The 23,111-nt window shown below is 47.6% G+C and overlaps 1 protein-coding gene across 1 annotated transcript in view; it reads right to left on the bottom strand.

Annotated features, from left to right (window-relative positions):
* Positions 1-2,557: 2,557 nt before the first annotated feature.
* The window catches only part of TMEM38B (transmembrane protein 38B), a 152,631-nt gene continuing 132,077 nt past the window's right edge, over positions 2,558-23,111 (bottom strand). The window contains exons 6-7 of the mRNA XM_024753677.1: positions 4,873-4,966; positions 2,558-2,679 (exon numbers count right to left, since the gene is read on the bottom strand). Coding sequence (XP_024609445.1) covers positions 2,621-2,679; positions 4,873-4,966 — 153 coding nt within the window. The 3' untranslated portion in view covers positions 2,558-2,620. The remainder of the gene's footprint in view (positions 2,680-4,872; positions 4,967-23,111) is intronic.

The following is a 23,111-nucleotide window of genomic DNA, read 5'->3' as shown; positions in this document are numbered from 1 at the left end:
CTTCCCTGGTGCCGCAGTGGTTGGGGATCCGCCTGCCGATGCAGGGGGCGCCGGTTTGTGCCCTGGTCCGGGAGGATCCCACGTGCCGCGGAGCGGCTGGGCCCGTGAGCCGTGGCCGCTGGGCCTGCGCGTCCGGAACCTGTGCTCCGCAACGGGAGAGGCCACGGCGGTGAGAGGCCCGCGTACCGCAAAAAAAAAAAAAAAAACACATAAACTGCAGCATACTGAAAATTTTAAGAGTTTACTTCAGTAAAAATTGATCCCAATCAGGCAGCACCAAACCCCACCAATGGGAACTGGGGAGAGACTTTCCTAGAGAAGACGCAGAAGCAAAGTAAGGAAATTATTGATTGGCTGGAGCTTAGGGCCTGGCTGGCCTTTGTGATTGGTTGTCCTCGGTGTTTTGATTTCGTGGCTCTGAGGCATTTACAGGCTTAGATTTTGGTTTGCTGATGTAGGCACCGTGGTATCCGAACTGCCTCAGTCTCATGTTCTCCTTGCTTAATTAATTTAACACTCTTAAGAAGACACTGATCTCTACTTTACTAAAGCCCAAAGAGGAAGAGGGATTTGCCCCAGGGCACACAGCAAGCCGGAGATTGCCTGATTCAGAGTCAGAACTCACTCCATGAGAAATTCAACTCCAGAGTGTCAACAACACGATCACCTTTCAGAAGCCGGGAGGCTAATGCAGAGGGTCACCGGGACCTGCCAGTGAGCTGCGGAGAGTCCAGGTCAGAGGCTGAGTTAGACCCAAGAGCAGCTGCCTCCCCCAGGACCCGGGAGGACCACTGCGAGCACCCTGCACGAAGGCTCCAAGTCCTTCACTCTGACATTGCCTTTCCCACCAGCAGTGACATCGAAGCTCAGCCCTGGCTTATTTTAATACTCTGAATTTTTTAAATGCCTTCTCCCTGAAAAGAGCTATGGAAAAAGTTCACCTTGTGCTCTTTGGAAAGCCTCCCTCTGCACCCAGAATAGATGCCTTCGTGGATCCCTGCCGCCAACAAAGCCCACTGTCTCCTAATAGAAGAAGGCAACAATGATAAGGTCTCTTCAAAATGTTCCAAAGGGAAATGACACATGTTTTGAGAAGAGCATTGGTAAGCAGGAATGGGTCCAGAGGAACTCGCCAAACTGAGACAAAGGGCAATGTTTGGCATGGAATAGAAAAAAAGGAAAGCTGGGAGGCAGGTTGAGGGACAGGAAGGCTGCCTCAAATGCTGGAAGGGCTAGTGTGTGCAGGATTGGCAAGGTGGATTCCAAGTGTCCCCAAGGGAAAGAAAATAACAATTGGGGCTGCTGCTGATGGGACAGCCTGGGCCGAGGGGTGCAGGGGTTAAGAGCACACACTCTTAATTCCTTCCTCTGCAACACACAAAGCCTCAGTTCCCCCATCTGTAAAGAGGTGACGCAATTAGTTCTCATAAGGGTGTTGTGAGCATTAAATAAGATCATGACTCTTCAGGGTGTATCACAAGCCTGACACATAGTAAGTCCTCCCTATAATGTCACTGCTGTTGGTGCCAGAATCTCGGCCTCTCTGCACCAGTGCAGAATCAAATCTCAGAGACAGAGTTTTAGGTGAAGTAGAAAAGAACAGATTTTTCGCTTTGCCAGGCAAAGGGGGACACAGTGGGCTCCTGCCCTTGAAAACTATGTGCCCCAACCTGGGAGGATTCAATGAAGAGTGTTATAGTAATAGTTCAAGGATGGAGTTGTTGATGAGATTCGGGTGTGTGCAGGGCTTGCACTCCCTTGATCTGGTCTCAGGTGGTTGGTCTTCTAATCTGGATGAGCTTCTCTGGTCCCTTTAATCTGGCCTCAGGTGGTTTCTTGCCTGTTCCCCCCCTTGATTAGCAACTGTTCGAATCTGCCCTTTGGAACTCAGGGAGGGTCATGGAGACTGGAGTCTTGCCTACAAGAAACGGGGGACAAAATGACTTCCGTGACCAGAAGCCCCACGGGGTCCTTCTCGGTTTCACCGTCCTTGGTGTTTAGAGGAACTGAGTTCTTTGTCCTCAGAGGTATTCAAGCAGCAACTGATGACCAATGAGCTGCAAAGCTATGTTGGGAAAGAGACTCATGCTTTAGACAAAGGGTAGGATTAGGTGACCTTAAATTTCCTTCCATTCTTGGCTTTCAAATTCTTTGTCTCATTGAAACTGAGGTTAATGTGAAGTCCTCTACTGGATTACCCTTGCGGGCTCCAGCTTTGGGGCTTTTGTTTTTCCACCTTTGTACTTTCAAATCCTTGCTGTGGAGCAGATTCTGGAGAGTCTCTGAGGGCACAACCCAGGAAGGAAAGCTTCTTTTGCCTGGAGGATGCATTCCTGGAATTCCCAAGATTCCAGTCCCTTTTCCTCCTCACATTGTAAACATTAGGTTCTGGTGGGGAGGACAAAAAGGTCACTCTCCAAACTGCAGTTGCTCCCAGGCTCTGATCTGAATAATTCAACTCATCCTCCGTGAGAGCTCCAGTTGGGCTGATCTCAAGCCCATTTGACAAGGACAGTGCTGATTTAGGCTAACAGGAGGTCATTGTTTGAGCAGGAGAATGACCTCTTCACTTCTTGGTGAGCAAAACCAGGTATGAGAACATAAAACAAATCCAAGGGACTCACTGCAGTGGAACCAGAGGCAGCCTTCCCCAAATTCCCTTCTTAGCAAGACCAAGCCCTAGAGGAGAAGGAGGCATTTATTGGGGATTGCTACAAATTCAGCTTTGCTGCCACTGCCTTTATAACCACAATGTAAAGTAACTCGCACAACACACTGAAGATAAGCTCTTTAAAGAAAATAGAAAAGCATTAGCTTGGCAATTCACCCAAACCTCATCATGCACCATAGACATTTTTGAAGTTTAACAAAGAAAAGCACATCATTAAAGAATACTGCTCTATCACCATTCTTATGCAAATCCTTCCAGATAGTTGGGTGGAAAATTCCATCTAACACGCAGCAAGAAATGAATGTTGCAGGGTGGAAATTTCAGCTATACTGAGTGCATCTATCACTTGTATAATCCAAACTACTGTATGTGCGCTGACTACAGAATTAGTATTGATCCATTCACCGTGTAAACATCAAGTACTTTCTATTATTACTTGAAATAGCATGCTATCACAATTTCTATTTCCTCCTTCTATCTTAAATAGAAGTATTGCCCCTTCCTTCATGTACTTTTTTGCACAGCTATCTAACTACAGTGTTCGGTGTGGGGCTGAGTTTCCTGCAGACATCTGCAGTATTCGCTTTAAAGCACTTTATTTTCAAGTCATCTCTGATGGAAGACAATACAACTTTCATTTACCCAGAAACCTGTTACCAGAGCTTCTCTCAGAAACAGGTACATTCTCTCTCTCCTCCTCCTCCTCCTCCTCCTTCGTTTGATACTCATCCCCCTGCTGAGACCACCGTGACCATGATGCACCTCCAGCACCACCACCCGCAAGAGGACAGGACCCCCCAGGTTTCTCCCTGAGGTCGTGAAAAATATATTTGCCAAAGCTGAAAACGGTGTTTAATTTCAAGATAACTTGCTACGAAAGCTCAACACTCGACTTTGTTGCACCGTTCAGATGTCTGAATGCATGAAGACATTCCTTTGGAGAATCGGTTCTGATGTTTGAGAGTACCTAAAAGCATCGCAAGGGGTGAGCCTTCTCCTCCCTTTCCTGCGTTGCCCAGCATAACAGCAGGAGGAAATTTGGACTGGGTTCCAGACCTGGAGGGTCAATTTTAGCTCAGATAGCTTGGAGGCACCTATGGCATAATTCATGTTCTCTGCTGCCTGTGGCATTGCCTGGGTACCACACACATCCTGACCAAGTGCGCGGTGCTTCTCCTTACCCTCGCATGCTCCGAAAGACACTCACTGTGTGTGACTTAACTAGATTTCCAGTGTCTTCCGAGCCCAGCAGCCGCTCCAGTCAGAACACATACAATCTCATTTCTGTCGATGGGAATCTATACATTGCAACCTTAACCTATAACAGAACCAAATTTCACAGGCGCCCGTAATACCCCTCGAGCGCAACCCAAGTTGCACAGCCCCATTTTTCTCTTTAACCAACATGTGGAACCTGCACATTCTCACTGAAAAAATGAAAGCCGGGGCTTTGTTTCACAGAGAGAAAATATCCGGAACCAGCTGAGCACTATTTAGCCACCATCCTCATGTCCAAACCCCTTTCAACCAATCGAAAAAATAATAATAATTAACTAATTCATTGCAATTCTTCTTAATAAATGGCAGCTTTGTTGCCAAACTAGACTGATGCAAACTCAAACAGATAAAATTCTGAAATTGGATAGTGTGTGTTCAATAAATATTCAAAGAAGAGAGAGTGAGGGCATTATAAAGGAACCATACATGTAATTCTCTGCCTCCAATAAATTTCCAACTTTATTTCCTTTTTCTTTTTTTTTTTTGACTTTATTTCTTGACACCAACCATTCAGTCTCTTAAATGCCCAGTTGTGTTCACAGCAAAAATGTTCTATTTGCCTCCCGACCAAGTGCCCCTTCCAGAAGTGGACCCAGATTTAAGACACGCACATATGTACTGTCTTTCTTATGTATTTGAATAATCAGTTGAAGTGAACTGAAGAAAACCTCAAAAGAGTGGATCAGATTGTTCTAACAATAATAGTGCTAATGTTTTGGGGAAATTGAATTAATTAATTAATTAACTGATTAAAATAAAGGCAGTATCATAGCGACCACTCTTGAACGCCTCCTCATTCCTCCCTCCTTCTTAATGATACCCTCCCTGATTTTGACCAGGTAACCACCACTCAAGAGAAGGCGACCCTCTCCCCAGCTCAGGTTCAGTCAGTTAGTGAACAGGTAGTAATTGATTGAACTTACCTTGACAGCGACTGGTCCAGGAGCTGGCTTGTGCTTCAGTTCTGACAAACGGACATGAGTCGGGCAGGGGCCTTCGCGAAAAGGTTTCCTCACTCTTGAAAAGAGATTTGATGGAGAGTTCGCCAGTAGTAAAAACATTGTTCAATGTTGGATCTGCACATGACCCCTGAACCCCAGTAGCCGTATTGGGCAAGATGCAACAATCTTGACCCTTGTTAAGCTGCTGACTTAACCAACCCCAAAGTAGCCCTACCTTGGACTTCCTTGTGTTTTTTTTTTTTTTTTTTTTTTTTGCAGTCCGCGGGCCACTCACTGTTGTGGCCTCTCCCGTTGCAGAGCACAGGCTCCGGACGCGCAGGCTCAGCGGCCATGGCTCACGGGCCCAGCCGCTCCGCGGCACGCGGGATCTTCCCGGACCGTGGCACAAACCCGTGTCCCCTGCATCGGCAGGCGGACTCTCAACCACTGCGCCACCAGGGAAGCCCTGGACTTCCTATTTTAAAAGAGATAGGAATTCCCGGCACTACAGTCCAAAGCACCCTAACTTCTGCAGGTAACGATCAGTCCTGATAAATTGATTGAGAAATGACCCTCCACTCACTTCCTGTCTTGCTATTCACTTGCCCCAGATGAACTTCTGGGTTGAAATGGGAACATTCATCTATTCGAGCAGACACGGACTGATGTTATTTAAAAATAAGAGCGACAAATGAATCTTACCACTCAGTACCTTCACCAAGAAAGAATAACTCCACTATGGCCTATGAACCAAAATCTGCCCTGTACGCGCCCATGAGCACGCAGCCAGCGTGCTACTGCAGAACTTCAAGACGGCCTCATAGAAAGAGGGGAGGGAGGGATTAGAATATAAAAAGGATGCGCTCTGTGAAGCCCCTGGAGTTTCACGGCTTTTAGGAAATAAAAACCTCCCTGTACAGGAGCCGCTTCCAAGGTTGCTTAAACACAGAAACCACTGCTTTCATCAGAGGGAACCTCATGTAGAAGTACTTCAGGTTGAAGAGGGACAGGAGCCTCTACTCCGCCCACGCAGTCCACACCCACTGACAGCTCCTGAGTCATTTCCACCGAATCCCTAGGATGCCCTGGAGTAGTTTTAGAAATGACCATCTAAACAAGGCTGAGGGGCCAGGCCATGTTTTGGGCAATAGAGCTTTTTAAGTAACACGAAGTCCTAAAAGTTTAAACGAACCAACAAAAGTGCTTTTGTTTGCAGGAAAACATGCAGATCAGTGATGAAGTACCCCAGCAATACAGGAGAAACAGCAACGCGAGGCCAGTGAAAGATTCTTCCTCACCTCTAGGTCAGGATTCAACTGTGGTCTCCCAGAGTGGGATCACCTGAGAATCCTGGCTGAAAAGGGGAAAAACTACCTAAATATAGGTTGATACTGCTGCAGGAAAACATCAGAGAAATTTGGTCTCCACAGGAATTGCAGTATTCTCTTCCATCAAAAAGGTGGGGTTAGGGCTTCCCTGGTGGCGCAGTGGTTGAGAGTCCGCCTGCCGATGCAGGTTCGTGTCCCGGTCCGGGAAGATCCCACATGCCACAGAGCGGCTGGGCCCGAGAGCCATGGCCGCTGAGCCTGCGCGTCCGGAGCCTGTGCTCCGCAACGGGAGAGGCCACAGCAGTGAGAGGCCCGCGTACGGCAAAAAAAAAAAAAAAAAAGGTGGGGTTATATCATAACCAATATTAAAAGACTAAAGACGGCCTGGTTGAAAATATTTGCAATTTAGAAATCAGCTTAAAGAGACAACTCAACATAAAAAATGAGGAAAGAATATGGACAGACAAGTCATAGAAGAAACACAGGTGACCAAGGAATATATGAAAAGATTCTCGGCTTTACTCCTAATTAGGGAAGTGCAAAATAAAACAATGAAACACCACTCTCAGCACTAGATGTTTAGCAAAAATGCTAAAGACATAATATCCGGGGTTGCAAATAAAGTAGAGAAATGGGCCCTCTCACACATTTCACGGAGTGTGAATTGGAACACAGTTTTGGAGGACAATTTGGCAATGTCTATCAACTTAAAATGCAATTCTATTTTAGGAGTCTGCCCTACAGATATATTTGCACATGGCTGCAAAGATATAGCTACAGAGATATTCACTACAACATTGTTTGTAATTGCAAACACACAGGAACCAATGTAAATGTCTATCAATAAGGACCAGATTAAATATATTCTGGTATAGGCATAAAATAGAATAGTGAGCAAACATTAAAAAACAATGAGGTAAGCTGGGACAACGTGAGAGAGTGGCACTGACATATATACACTACCAAACGTAAAATAGCTACTGGGAAACAGCCGCATAGCACAGGGAGATCAGCTCAGTGCTCTGTGACCACCTAGAGGGGTGCGATAGGGAGGGTGGGAGGGAGACGCAAGAGGGAGGGGATATGGGGATATATGTCTACATATAGCTGATTCACTTTGTTATATAGCAGAAACTAACAGAACATTGTAAAGAAATTATACTCCAATGAAGATGTTAAAAAAAGAAAATGAGGTAGATATAGGTGCTGTTACAGGAGCATCTGCGATGTAGAACATGAATAAAGGAAAGCACATCTTCCAAAAACATTTTTAATAAAAGATAGTATGAAAAAAAAAAAAAGATAGTATGTATATATCCTCTTTCTAATATACCTAGTACAACGCCAGAAATATAGTAAATACTCAATAAATGTTGGAAGAATAAGTGACTTGTAAATATTTGCTAGAAGAGTGAACTACGGATGAATAAGTGAATGTGTATGTAAACATGAAAAATTTATGCGAAAATATGCAAGGTTAACTCAGTGTAATGGGGGGGAAAATCACCTTTCATTTAATATCTTTCTATAGATTGTTTTTACATGATTACAGATATACATGCTATTTTCACAGTAACAGAAAAAGTTAAGGATCCACCTCTGTTTTTTTAAAAAGATGTTAATACCTTGAAGAATCTTGAAAGATAAAGGAAAGACAAAGAGAGAATATTTGCAACATACTTAACAAAGTCAACTCCACAAAACATAAAGAGCATTGCTAATCAATAAGATAGAGATAAACAGCCAGAAAAAGTAATAGTAAATAGCCAAATGATATGTGGCCAACAGTGGTAATCATCTACCCGTTGGCTATGACAAGCAGAACTATATTAGGGAGAGGGGCCAGCACTGTGTTTATCACCCAAAAGAAAAGTGGAAATGACGAAAAAGCATGTGAAAAGATATTCAAGCTCACCTAATCAGGGAAAAACAAACCGAAACAAAATAAAACACTTGATTTTTGCTCATAACATAGGCCAAAAAGAAGAAAAAGATTTCTATGATCCAGTGTTGACAAGGGCTTGGAAGAAGGCATTCTTTGATAAAGTCGGTGGGAGTGTAAATTGGTACAGTAGTTTGGGCAGTGATTTGACATACCTATCAGATTTTAAAATACATCACCTTGGACCTAGAAATCCCACTTCTAAAAATGTGTCCCACAGAATCCGTCCCACAGTTACATAAAGATGAATGTACAAGAATGTTCACTAGAGCCTTGCTCATTAGCAACAATCTGGAAACAATTTTATTTATCAATCAGTGGAGATGTGAACAAGAACATGAGTCACGATCTCTGCCCTGATAGAGCCTGCATTCATTCAGGGGCAGAGGAGACACGATAAACAAGGAAAGAAACAAGCACGATGCCTTCCAATAACGTGAGTACCATAAAGGAAATAAAACAAGGCGATGGGATAGAGTGTGTTTGGGGGTGTAGAGAGGGTCAGAGCAGAAGGGAAACTATTGTACATGGAGCCATAGGAGATGCCTCCCTGGAGGGCGACACTAAGTTAAGATCAGAATGATGACAAAGAACTAGTCCAGCAAATGCAAGCCCTGAGACGCACAACAGGAGGGAGATGAAGGATAATGAATAAGGAGGCGAAAGGGACATAGTGAGATTGGAGAGGAGGACCACAGCCCGATATCATTTAGTCCTTGAACCTCAGCCTCAGATGAAGAGTCTGGGAAGCCACTGGGGTATAAGCAAGGAGTGACATGACCAGGTTTACCAGTTTTAAAAGATCTCTCTGGCTGCTGGGTAAAGAACAAATTGTAGGAAATGACAATGGGAGGATGAAGAGCAGTTAGAAGGTCCTAGCGAGGTGTACTGGTGGCTTAGACCAGGTTGCTGACAGTGGAGTGTGACAAGTGTCCAGACAGGGGCATGTTTTGGAGGTAGAGCCTATAGGATTTGCTAGCAGACTGGAGCTGGGGTCCTACAGGGAAGCGGGAATCAAGGATGTCGCCCAGCCTCGGGGCCTGAACAGCTGGGTGGGATGGTGGTGTTATTTACAAAGAGGAGAAAGCCTGGGAGAAAGAAGTTTAGTGGAGAAAGTCCAAGTCTATTTTGGCCTTGTTAAGCTCGCATGTCCTATGACAGGGGTCCCCAACCCCCGGGCTGTGGACCAGTACCGGTCCGTAGCCTGTTAGTAACCGGGCCACGGGGCAGGAGGTGAGCGCCAGGTGAGGCAGCAAAGCTTCATCTGCCGCCCCGCATCACTCCCCATCGCTCACATTACCACCTGAACCATCGCTCGCGTTACCGCCTGAACCATCCCCCCGCAACCCCATCCATGGAAAAACTGTCTTCCACGAAACCTGTCCCTGGTACCAAAAAGGTTGGGGACCGCTGTCCTATGAGACAGGCAAGCAGAGATGAAGTTGGAAATTAACATATATATTTGCAGTTGCACAGAGAAAAATCCGGGAGGTTATCCACCTAACCGATAAAGGGATTCTCTCCAGAAAGTGGAATTGGGGGTGGGGGAGGGTAGATGAAGAGGAAAGAAGCTACTTCTACATTTGACTTTATATACATCAATAAGGTTTGAAATTGTTACAATGAATATGTATTACCTTTGAAATTTAAATAAATGAATACAAATAAAAGACTGACTGAGGGATTTTCAAATTTTTCCACAGAGCTGCTTCTTCAAACAAAATCTTATCCAGAATGTTCGTCCCACTGTCATCATTCAGGCCTCAGCTCACATATCACCTCCTTGGAGAGGCCATCCTTCACCACAGGATCTCAGGTAGCTCCACCCATCCTTCCCCCAAGTCCAACTATTGAACACCCTATTTTATTGACAGCACTTATAACCCCAAATTGACTTGTCTATTTGTTTACTTGTCTTCCCTACTAGAATATAATGGTCAAGAGAGCAGGGAGGGTGAATGTCTTGTTCTCCAAATATCTCTAGAATCTAGAGCAGTGAGTTGCATACAGTAGGCACTCAATAAATACTCCCTTGATTAAAAATGAACTCCAAGTTGTCCTCAGGATAAAAAGCTGAGCTGCTTCAATTGAACTGAAGCCAGGGGTCCAGAGTCCTGTCACTGCCACTCTCCACTCCCTTCCCCCAACCACTGACTGCCCTAAGGTACATCCAGGGCCTGGCAGGAAACAATGTGAAACGCAGATAGTCTGCAAGGGTCTGACCTGAGCCCTTTTTCTCAGGAAGCCTACTTCCCCCAGGTTCTAGCCAACACCACCAGAGCTGATCAGGTCCAGACTGAGCTTTAAGCTCTACCTATCTCTTTCCACATCACCTTCACCATCCATACTGCCCCACCCAGGCAGCATCCATTCCCTCTCCACCACTCCTGCTCAGGGAGTCACCAGCAAGTGCCCAGCCCTGTACTGGGCACAGTGGGTCCAGAGACAAGCAGACCGGGGCCCTATCCTGCAGAAGCAGCACGTGGACGGTAAGCCAGGCCAGAGTCAATTCCAGCAGAGACCCTGGCATTCTGGTGGCTCTCACTGGCACATGTCAAGTCCAACTGGGTCCCTAGCTCTTTCTCGAGCCTTCCTGATTGTCCTGAGGCCACACACTCAGGACTGGCTCTCTGTGCACGCGGTTGCTGCCTTCATGAGATACAGATGATGCTACGGCCCACTTCCAAGAAAGGGAACCAACATCTGTCTGCCTTGCTCGGCTTCAATGCCACTTCAAGAAGGGGTTGGCAGCCATCTCAGGGCATTGTTTTCTGCCCCTTCTGTGGCCTAGAGGGCAGCCCTTGTCCTCAGACCATACCCCTCCCCAGCCTCTGCCCAGGCCAGGGGGCTTGCCTATGAGCCTGCTGTCTGCCTAGGTCCAGGGCCAGCATCTCTCAGCAAGAGCCCAACACAGAACCAGGAGTGTGGCAGGTATTCAGCAACCCTACAGAAAGGTAAGCCCCTGCCACAGGTCAGAGTCATCTTCCTGGGCCCAAAGTCTCCTTTGGCCTCTGCTTCTGTGTGGGCTGAGGGTAGAAGCTAGGGCTAAAGCCGGGAGGGACCAGAGCAGGGAGGAGGGCCCTTGCAGTCCTCACCACAGTGATTCAGGAAGGAGAAGGCCCGACAAACTCTGCGAGGCAGGGGGGCCCTTCCCCAGAGCCCAGCGCGCGGTGCTCAGGGGCCCCCTGCTGGCAGCTGGGGGCATGTGTGACTGGGGGCGGGGCTGCTCAGGCCCAGGGCTCCGTCCCTCAGGGACACACACACACACAGAGGCACCCCAGTCCACCGTGTGCACAGCCCCTGCACCCACACAGGAATCTACATCCCACATGTAGCCCAAGCAAGGATGTGCACACACAGAGAGCCATGCATGCACAGACGTGCACTTGCAGACCTGAGCCCCAGCGTGCAAGCACAGAGACGGAACACATTCACACGTGTGCTCCTAAGCAGGCACCTGCACACCTCCACAGGCACGCAGGTGCACGCACACAGGTGTGCATACACGTGAGCGTGGCCCGTGACTGAGCTCCCCCTCCCCCGTGGCCCCTTTTGCAACTCCCTCCCTCCCTCCCTCCCAGCCATCACCTGGGGAAAGACGCTGGCTGGCATGACTTCCGCCCCTCTGCTCTGCTGCTCTCAGCGGGCAGGCAGTGCTCACTCCACGGTTTAGGTGCCCCGGGGCCCCCTCAGGAACTCAGCTCCACCGCAGCACAGGACTCCCCTGCCTGCACACAGCCTCTCCTCACCTGTGGCCTGTGGGTCTGGACAGCAAGTACGTGGCGGCAGAGGTGTGCCTCCCCGGCAAAGACTCAAGGGCGACAGTAATCTCCGTATGGAGGGCGGCTGCCCACTGGGTCCCATCACGAGGTAGGCAACAGCAGCCCGGGGATGGGGTCTAGCAGGTGGGAGCTGAGGCTCTTGAACTCTCCGAGAAGCTGAGGCTGTAGGCACACATCCCTGAGGCTGGGCCAGGGGTCGGGAGGATCCAGGGCTGACAGAGCCTCAGAAACCCAGGTTCAAGGAGGAGGAAGGAAACAAATGTTCACGGAGCGCGTGCTGTACGCAGACACGGTCCCCACGTCGTCTGGCTCCATCCTTACTTCCCCAGAGGTGAGGAGCGCTACTAGTCTTCACAGGTCCCCGCATAACAAGCCATCACCAAGCCCCATTCTTTTCCTTCTTAAATATCCCTCAGATTGTTTTCACTGATGCACCAACAAGTCCAGGCTTCCCTTAGCTCTTGCCTGAGCCAGAAGCACAGCCTCCTTTCTGGGCCCCTTCCCCACTCTGTCCCATCCAGCCTGCTTCCATAAGTCAGACTGACCGGTTTTTAACAACATGAAGTTAAATTCTCTTAATGGCTTCGATGACTTCTTGTTCTAAGGACTGAGACCAAAATCTTAATCTCTGCTTTGCACCCGCACCTACCTGTCCAGTCTCACTGATCACTTCTCACCCCTGATTTCCTCCATTCCACACGGTTGTTGTCAACTTCTCCAGCGCCCCGTTCTTCCTCCCACCTCAGGGGCTTTGCACGTGCTCTTCCCTCCCCTGCCCCATTCCCATCCCCTGGCCTGATAAACTCCTTCTTCAAACAGCAATTCCTCCTGGACGCCTCTTTGCCCCCTGATCCTCTCTCCCTGTTAAACACTCATAACTCCCTGCAGTGTCCTATCATAAGACACAGCAGTGCTGGTAATTACCTGTCTGTGCTTTTATGTGGTTTCCCTCCATCTGCTCCATCCCCTGGGCTCCCAGCTCTGTGATGATAGAGACCTTGCCTCTTACTTACTCTTTGAGGCTCACGTTCCTAGAAAGTGTACATCCTGGAGATGTTGTATTCAAAACAGGCCCCTCTGCCTCCAAACACCATCCCCTAATTCAACGAGTCTCTCTGTGTCCCAGAGGGCAGTGCCAGGAAGAAGGACTACTCCCTTCTGGATCCTGGGACTCGACCTTCTAGGTGAGTCCCTGCTTTGAATGATCCAATCCAGCCCATCCTTCCACTAGCCCCGGCACTCAGCAGGCCAGACTGTGCACTTATTTCTACCTGGGCAAGCCGCCTGCTCTATTACCTTTCTATTTTTTATTATTTATTTTATTTTATTTATTTTTGGCTGCGTTGGGTCTTCTTTGCTGCACACGGGCTTTCTCTAGTTGCGGTGAGCGGGGGCTACTCTTCATTGCAGTGCACAGGCTTCTTATTGCAGTGGCTTCTCTTATTGCGGAGCACGGGCTCTAGGTGCACGGGCTTCAGTAGTTGCAGCACACAGGCTCAGTAGTTGTGGCTCACCGGCTCTAGAGCGCAGGCTCAGTAGTTGTGGCACACAGGTTTAGTCGCTCCACAGCATGTGGGATCTTCCCAGACCAGGGCTCGAACCCATGTCCCCTGCATTGGCAGGCGGATTCTTAACCACTGCGCCACCAGGGAAGTCCACTATTACCCTTCTTGAGCAAAATAATAACTGTCTGACTGGCAAAAGGCAGTGCTTACCTGCAATCTCTGGTTGGTGGATAAATGAAACTAAACCCAGTAATTGATGAGAAAGACCAGCAGACACATCGTCTTGGGAAGGCAGGGGGAAGTTTTCTAATATGAGGCCAAGAGCATACACAATGAAGAAAACAGCGACCAAGTAAAAATGTTCAACTTCTGTACATCTTTTTAGATATTCACCATCCAAAGGACAAACCAGGCTTTTGGAGCTCCTGAGGGCTTGTGGTTGGAGAACTCTGAAGTAAACAAGCCTCCTTCACAGGGATTCACACAATTCATGGGGGCCCTTATTCAAAAATGATTACGAATTTCAAGACAGGGACAGTGGAGAATTAAGCCAACCTCAGGGCCTTTCTAAACTGGGCAACTACAAGGTCACCCACCCACGAAGCTGGCCCTGCTCCTTCACACTGGAATTTCCCACACACAAGTCAGTTCTGGAAACATTCATTCACCAAACACCCCACCCGAGCCCAGCCCTTACAAAGCTTAGAGCCCAGTGATGGAAGAGCAATCAGTGCATAGCTGAGAAGATAACTGGGTGTATCTCTACTCCCCTGAAGCCACGCAAGATGCATGGGCTCCATTCCAGGTCCCAGAATCTCAGGGACACACAGTGAGGTGTCAAGGCGCACGTGACCTGGGGATGGTCTCGCGCACAGTGCCCTGTAAATTACTTTACTGACACTCTGCAAAATCCTGGGTGCATTTTGGAGGAAGAAGTTAAAGAAAATCTGGCTGAAGAGAGCTAGCCCTGGTGCTACAAGGAGGTGAGGGTCTTTGGAGAGACAGGTGTCCCCCGTGAGGTCCTCTGCAGTCCCAGGCCAGCACCCTACCCTCCTTTAACAGGAAGTGTGAGTGACGCCAAGTTGCCTCCTTTAATATCACCCAAGACAACTCTGCCTCTCCGTGCAAACTGGGGTGAGAAATTTGAGGGCTTCCTTTCCTGGAGCCCTGAGCTGCAACGTTTTTGCCAAAGAAGGGCCAGAGAAGAGATCAAGGCAACCTTCAACTCCCCACATATAATAAAAATAATAGTCACCATTTGTTGGTGAACCACTACGCTGAACCAATCACTGCATTGGGAGCTTTCACATTTAACATGAGTTCCCTAAGGTATGTCTTATCCCTGTCTTGAAACTCTAGGAATCATAATGGGTTTTGTTTTCGTTTTCATTTAACACTCATACAGCACTCACCATGGACCAGGCACTGTCCTAAAATCTTTACAGATAATAACTCACTAAATCCACACAGCCACCCTATAAAGTAGGTCACTCCCATGTTACTAATGGGGAAACTGAGACCAGAGGGTGAAGTTACTTGCTCAATGTCACATAGACAGTAATTGGCAGAACAAGGATTCAGACCCAGACAGACTGCTCCAGAATCCGTGTCTTTAACTGTTGTTTGTGTTACTTCTCCAGACTCAAAAAGCAGACAGAATAGAGTGTAAGCTTACCTCAAGGAGAAGCCCACGCAGTGCAACGAAGAGTAGCCCCTGCTCACCGCAACTAGAGAAAGCCCACGCACAGCAATGAAGACCCAACACAGGCAAAAATAAATAAACAAATTAATTAATTAATTTTTAAAAATAAATAAAACCAACAAGGAAAGTGTATTTATTTTTTAAAAAATTAACCAAAACAAAAGAAGCCTACAAACATTAAATGCTGAAGAGGGTGTGGAGAAAGGGAAATTTCCTACATTGTTGGTGGGAATGTAAATTGGTACAACCATTATGGAGAACAGTATGGAGGTTCCTTAATAAACTGAAAATACAACTACCATATGATCCAGCAATCCTACTCCTGGGCATATACCCAGAGAAAACCATAAATTGAAAAAATACATACACGCCAATGTTCATTGCAGCACTATTTACAATAGCCAAGACATGGAAGCAACCTAAATGTCCATCAACAGAGGAATGGATAAAGAAGATATGGTACATATATATAATGGAATATTACTCAGCCATAAAAAAGAATGAAATAATGCCATTTGCAGCCACATGGGTGGACCTAGAGATTATCATACTAAGTGATGTAAGTCAGACAGAGAAAGACAAATATCATATGATATCACTTATATGTGGAAGCTAAAAAAAATGATACAAATGAACTTATTTACAAAACAGAAACAGACTCACAGACTTTGAAAACAAACTTATGGTTACTAAAGGGGAAAGGTAGGGGGAGAGATAAATTAGGAGTTTGGGATTAAGGAGAGATAAATTAGGAGTTTGGGATTAACATATACACACTATTGTATATAAAATAGATAATCAACAAGGATCTACTGTATAGTACCAGGAGCGCTACTCAATATTCTGTAATAACCTATGGGGGAAAAGAATCTAAAAAAGAATGGATGTATGTATATGTATAACTGAACCACTTTGCTGTACACCTGAAACTAACACAACATTCTAAATCAACTATACTCCAATATAAAATAAAAATTAAATTAAAAAAAGAAAACCACCTGTCTCAATCCTGGCCCCCAGAACATGTGAGCACATCCTTTATTGGAAAAAGGGTCTTTGCAGATGTCATTAAGTTATGGATTTCAAGCTGAGACTATCCTGGATTATCGTGGTGGGCTCTAAATCCAATGACAAGCGGCAGGCAAAGACTCAGAGAGAAGAAGTAGAGATCTGAGTTATGCTGCCGCAGCCAAGGAATCCCTGGAGCCACAAGAAGCAGGAAAGCAAGGAGGACTCCCCACCAGAAACATCCGACGGAGTGTGACCCTGCCAACACCTTGATTTCCGACTTCTAGTTCCTGAAACTGTAAGAGAATAAATTTCTGTTGCTTTAAGCCAGCAAGTGCATGGTAATTTGTTACCGTAGCCCTAGGAAACTAACTAATACACTGTCCCTGGGGAGAGAAAAGAAAGAAACCCCAGGAAGAGGCTGCATTAGTTTGCTTGAGCTGCCATAACAAAATACCACAGACTGAGTGGCTTAAACAGTAGACGTTTATTTCTCACAGTTCTGGAGGCTAGAAGTCCATAATCAAGGTGCCAGCAAATTCTCTTTCTGGTGAGGACTCTCTCCCTGGCCTGTAGACACCCGCCGCCACTGGGTCCCCGCATGGCCTTTCCTCTGTGCTTACACAGAGAGAACTCTGGTGTGTCTTCCTCTTCTCATAAGGACACCAGTTCTATCAGATTACAGCCCACCTTTCTGGCCTCATTTAGCCTTCATTACCTCCATATAGGCCCTCTCTCAAAATACAGTCACATTGGGGGTTGGAGCTTCAACATATGAATTTGGGGCAAACACAATTCAGTCCATAACAGAGGCTATGTGAACAATGTGTGAACACCCAGAGCATGCAGATACGGCTCCTTCACAGCAAGTGGAGGGAGGCGCTCTGGAACGCAAGGCAATTTCCCGGAACGGGGCCCCAAGGCTTTCCTCAGTGATGGCCCAAGAACAGGTAGCAGCAAAGGGAGGGCCAAGAGGAAAACCTCCTACCCTCGACCACCTTCTCAGGTTGGCCTCATGTGCAATATATGCCATTATTATCCCCTTTGCTTCATTAGTGAAGTGGCTGCTCTCCCCATAGGCAACAACCACAAGCTTTCATTTTCAAAAAGGGAATTCTTAGAGTTGAAGTACCTCCAAAGAGAATCTGAATCCCTTCACACTGTATGAGAGAGTGTGTTTATAAATAAATATCTGGGTGGATTTGGGTTTTGAACAGCAAAGATGGCTGGAGTCATTTTATCAAAGAATTATTTAAAAAGCAGTTTATCCCCAAGTGGACAGGAATACACATCAAATCCAAATGGCACAATTGTGAACAGGATTTGGGATTCTATAGCAAAAGCATCCAAGGTAACTGCTCTGAAATCTCAAGAGTTTCAGCATGTTAAATTAAGTCCTCTGGCACCTTTTAAAATCTAAGGAAATCAGTCTTATGTCGCTCTAACAGGTTAGGTTTTGGTAAAAATAAACAACACAAGCTATTTAAATCATCCTGGTTTTGAAAATTAACTGATCACGACCCATTCCTGTAACATCCTTTCCCTTGAATGTTTACAATTTATCTGTTTAATAAATATGTATTCAGCTCCTACTATGTGCCAGGCATAAGGCTGGGTCTCGGGGATTTAATCATAAACAAAAAGGACAATGCCCAACCGGAAGGTGGGTCCACTGTTGGCCCTGGAGTTCAGGCCAAGGGGACTGGAGCCGGGAAACAGGAAGGCAGCCTTACAAGCAGGGAGGCCTCCGCACAGGAACTTAGCAGGAGAACCAGAACACAGGCCAATTATAGGGAATCCATCAAGGTTTAGTGGGGCAGAGGCACATCTCAGGGAACAGTAGGGGGTCGCAGGGACCCAGGCTGGGTGCCCCTTCCCTACTCTAACAAGGAGGCTGACGCAATGGTGAGCCCACTCCCCAGCCAGAAGGAGAGGCCCATTCCCTTCTTCAGCCGGGATGGGTGTGGGGCAGGGAGGACATGTAGAGGGACATCAGTGCATCCCGTGAGGTGGGAACGGATTCAAACCCACCTGGGGAAAACTGGGTGGCAGGGACTCCCTTGAGCACTGGGATTTTTAAAAACTATTTATTTATTTATTTGGCTGCCCTGGGTCTTAGTTGTGGCACGTGGGATCCTCGTTGCCGCACGCAGGATCTTTAGTTGCAGCATGTGGGATCTAGTTCCCTGACCAGGGATCGAACCCAGGCCCCCTGCACTGGCAGCGTGGAGTCTTAACCGCTGGACCACCAGGGAAGGCCCAAGCATTGGGATTTTAAAGCCCACAAAGCGAACGCACACCAAAGGGTCCAAGCACACAGTGAGTTGGAGTGCCACCCCCTCATTTCCTGGACCTGCCGTTCTCTCATCAAGGAGGCCCCTCTGGGTCTCTGATCACTGTTCAGTGTGTCTCCTCGCCCTGTACCGTACGTGAGAAAATCAAGGAGAAGGGGAGTAAGGAGAAAGTGCAGACAGAGGGGAGATGGCTGCTCACCGTTCATCACATAAAGTCCAATTCTGTTCGTTTTGGATTTGTTTCTACCTGGTCTTATCTTTTCTGGGAAGCTGCCATGGTTTCCAAACTTACATGGCGTCCAAAAAAACAAAAAAGTGGGGGGCAAATAGTCAGACTTATTTACCTGCCCAGTATTAAAGAGATCATGAAATCTTGATTTTGGAGAAGTCAGGGCCTCTGTAAGCCTCACTTTTCACCTCTGAAGAATGGGAATAAATGAGGATTAAAAGCCTAGCTCACAGAGGTAATGTGGAGATTAAGGAATTTTACATGACTTGCACACGCTTGTACCTTAGCAATTATCATTACAGACACGCCAATCCACAAGGCAGAAGAGACTGGAAGCTCCCTCAGTCGGGCCCTCTCCTCCCCGCCTGGTGCCTGCGTGTCCCCTACAATAGGCCCATGAGGTTGTCAGCCCGGATCTGTCACCACGGATAAGGAACCAATCAAGTACACTAATACACAGTGTTTATCAAGCACAAACTATGTACCGGGCACTGTGTTAAATGTTGCCCCTGCAGGGTCTCCTTTTATCTTCAATCAGTCAGTGAGGTGGTGATGGTACAATTCTGTGAACACACTAAAACCATGGAACGGTTTGCCCTAAATAGTTGAATTGTGTGGTATGTGATCTGTATCTCAGTAAAGCTGTTATTTAGGGGAAAAAAAAACCTTAGTGAGACAGGAACTGGTAGCATTCCCATTTTACAGATGAAGTGCCCGAGGCTTAGACAGGTGCAGTAACTTGCCTGAAGTCACACAGCCAACAGGAAGCTGGGCCGAGACACCGTCTCCCAGACCCCAGGGCATGAACACCACTCCCCTGCCTCTAGAGGGAAGCTTCCACGTATGGAGGGCTTGCTCTGCGGGAGCGTCTGGGTCCAGCATCCGGCATCATCGCACTGACCCTTTCACAGCCTGTGAGGCAGCCCGCTCCTGCGTTGCACCGCGTGGGGCTGTAGCGAGTTTCCGCATGTGCTGAGCCAGCCCTGCTGCTGTGGAGCTTCCACCCCTTCGTGCTGGTTCTCCCTTTGCAGCTGCATGGAGTAAGAATGCTCTTCACTCTCTGAGGTGCCTTCAGTATCAGAACGTAACAATAGATCCCCCCTTTCTTCTTTTCCCCTGGGCCCAACAGATACACAGGCCCGGCAGAAGCTTGCAGACTGCAGAGCTGGGAGGCCAGGGATTCCCAAAGTCAGCCTGTGGATACTGGCTGCACAAACGCCACCCAGAGCCTTTAAAAAATTCCAGTTCCATTGGGAGAGCCCAAATCAGTGGATGTAAACCTTTTTTTAAAAGCTACCAAGTGATTCCAGTCCGGAGGAAGGTAAAGAAACCTCACATTTTAAAGACAGGGAACTACTATCTCAAAATCATACAGCCATACTCATATTCACCTTTGGACAAGCCCACTTCAGTGTTGATGATTCTAAAAAACTGACATGAGTGTGTAGGTTATAATGCAAAGGGTAAAAGATAGGAAAATATAATCCGTACAAGAAGAGATGCTATTAATCAACAATTTTAATCCCAGTATCTATTTTTCAAACTGCAATGAAAACAGCCTAAGGTGTTTTACAGCCATTAAATTTAAAACCAATAATACGCAATTCTGGTGAAGATATTTGGTTCATTTGCACATTGCTTGTAATAATTTAAATTGATATAATACTTTGCAAACCAATGCAGCACAGTCAACAAGAGTGTCAGGCTCAGTCCTTTACTGAGTGCCTACGTCGTGCCAGGCACTCAGGTGTTGGAAATACAGGTGTGAATAAGACTTGCTCACTGGGACTTCCCTGGTGGCGCAGTGGTTAAGAATCCGCCTGCCAGTGCAGGGGACACACGGGTTCGAGCCTTGGTCCGGGAGGATCCCACGTGCTGTGGAGCAGCTAAGCCCGTGCGCCACAACTACTGAGCCTGCCTCTAGATCCCGCGAGCCACAACTACTGAGCCTGTGCGCCACAACTACTAAAGCCCACGTGCCTAGAGCCCGTGCTCCACAACAAGGGAAGCCACCGCAATGAGAAGCCCATGCAGCGCAACGAAGAGTAGCCCCCGCTCACCGCAACTAGAGAAAGCCCGTGTGCAGCAACAAAGACCAACACAGCCAAAAATAATAAAATAAAATAAATTTATCTAAAAAAAAAAGAAAAGACTTGCTCGCTGCTTTCCAAGGACTCTCTGTTCATTGAATGAGACAGAGAAGTGAACACTCATTTCAATACTAAAGATAAGTGGTAAGCACCGGGGGTCACGAGACCTTCCGTGGAGGACCTCTTGGCCCTACCCGGAGGTTCAGGAAAAGGTTCACAACTGAGCTGAATCCAGAAGGATGGCAACAGTTAACCAGGTGAAGAAGGCTGTAAACAGCGTTCCAGGCAGAGGGAACAGACTGAGCAAAACTTGGAAGCTTGCAGGAGGGAAGCCAGGGCTACAGGTGCTCAGAGGCAGGTGGGTCCACGTCACAGAGCCTCCGGGGTTCACCTGAGAGTCTATGCTTTGTCCTATAAGGTTATAAAGAGGCACTGAAGGCTTTAAGCAAGGGAATGACACGCATATATGTGAGTTTTGGAATGCTCCCTCAGGCTGGGGTGTGGAAAAGCACGTCAGAGGGATGAGAGCAGACAGGGAGGTCAGTTAGGGGAATGTGGCCACAGTCTAAGCAGGCAACAGACAATGGAGGCTCCTACAGAATAGCAGTGGGGGAGGAGAGGGAGACATGGATGGGAGAGAAGGAAGGTTGGTAGCCTTGTTGCGTATTCTAATCACCCAGTCACCAGAATTCTATAATTCTTTGCAGAGGTTCAAGAGGGGAGAGAAGAGTTGAAAACAATCTTAGAGGAAGAGCTGGAAACTGACCTTATCAGGGGTCAGTGATGATGATCTGAGTGTAGCTCAGATCCCAGGCAGCGGCTCAGGGAAGGGGAGACATCCCACCTGCATCAGCGTCCCTGACGGGGGCCAGCTGCTGTGGGAAGGGTGGAGCCCATGCAGTAGGGACCAGGAGGTGTCACAGGGTGGATTCTTTAGGAAGCTGTCTCTGAGACAGATTAGCATAAGGTTTACTGGGGTGTGTTCTTGGGACCACCACCCGTGGAAGGAAGGGGAGGGAAGGAAGCAGAACTGGGCAGAAGTTGGGCCATGATGGAGTCCCGATGGAGGCCTCAGCTCTGAGGCTGGATGGCCCTTCAGAGTTGCCGGGGTTGCAGGGAGCCGACAAGGCCTTTATAGGTCCCTGCCTCAATCATGGAGGAGGACCAGGGAAGGGCCGGTGGCTTTGGCAAGGCCGCTGTCTGCAGTGGAGCATTGCAGTTCCTGCAAGGTCTGCAGGTAACGCTCCTGGCAGCCGGGGGGCTATGTGCTGCATTTCTTAAAGGGGTCTGAGTGGCCCTCCCAGCATATCCACCACAGCAGCATTAGTGAGGGTGATCACAGTGACTGGGGCCAGGCTCCCCGTCAGGGGACTGGAAACCAGTACAAAAGCCCAGGTGTAAGATAGAGCCGCTCAGCGAGGGTCCTGTGGGCGTGAAGCAGCAGAGCCTTCCTCAAATTCTGTGGGTAGCAGGCTGAAGGCAGCAAGCCTCTTTGCAGACCCCCTGCAAAGGGAGTGTTCCAAGCCCTTGGCAGCCGCTGCTGGCCCGTGGGCCTGGGAGGGGGGTGGCACTCAGTTGCACTCAATCCACAATCACCAGAAACCTGGGAGCAACTGCCTGTCCGACAGTAGGAAATAGATGAGTCAATCATCATGCTTCCACTCAAAGACCTGTCCTATAGTCACTGAAATAATTCCAGCAACTTTCAATTGACAGGAAAAATAGGATTCACTGGGCAGAGAAAAGCTCATGAAATATCCACCTTACCTCTGTAACTGTAAAAATGAGCTCTGCATATGGACAGACGTTAGCAGCAAACACAGCAAATGAAACCATTGATTTTTATGACTGAGGGAGCATGGATGGTTTTTAATTCCTGTCATCATAGTTTGTAATAAATACTTTTTTCCAGCCTTGACCGTCTCCCACCAGAGGAAGCTGCGGATGCGTTCATGTTGGCGGGCGGCCGGCAGACTCTCTTGCCTTTCACACTCTCAGTGACAGCTGTGCACAGCCCACACTCAGGCAGACCTCCAAGCCCACGAGGAGACTGCTCACGGGCAGCCACCAGCAATGCCTCTGAGCAAAAGGGGTTCAAAAGTTGGCAATGAGAAAAATATTTTTAGGAGGGAAGAAAAGAGGGTTTCGTGCCTCCCTCACCCAACAGCTTGGAAGTGGGATGTTAAAGGAAGCAGAGTTTAGATCAATATTTAAGGAAAGTGTTTGTAATAGCAACTGATGGGCTGTTTCCAGAGTGGTGAGGCCACTAGCTTCAGACGCTAAAAGATCACTGGTCAAGAATGCCATAGAAGCGTTTAGGGTGTCAACGATGCTGGCTTGA

This window comes from Neophocaena asiaeorientalis, unplaced genomic scaffold (genome assembly GCF_003031525.2).
Source record: "Neophocaena asiaeorientalis asiaeorientalis breed wild unplaced genomic scaffold, Neophocaena_asiaeorientalis_V1.1 scaffold342, whole genome shotgun sequence".
In the NCBI taxonomy this organism is placed as follows: domain Eukaryota; kingdom Metazoa; phylum Chordata; class Mammalia; order Artiodactyla; family Phocoenidae; genus Neophocaena; species Neophocaena asiaeorientalis.
Note: the sequence above shows the minus strand (reverse complement) of the source record. Positions and strands in the feature narration are given on the sequence as shown.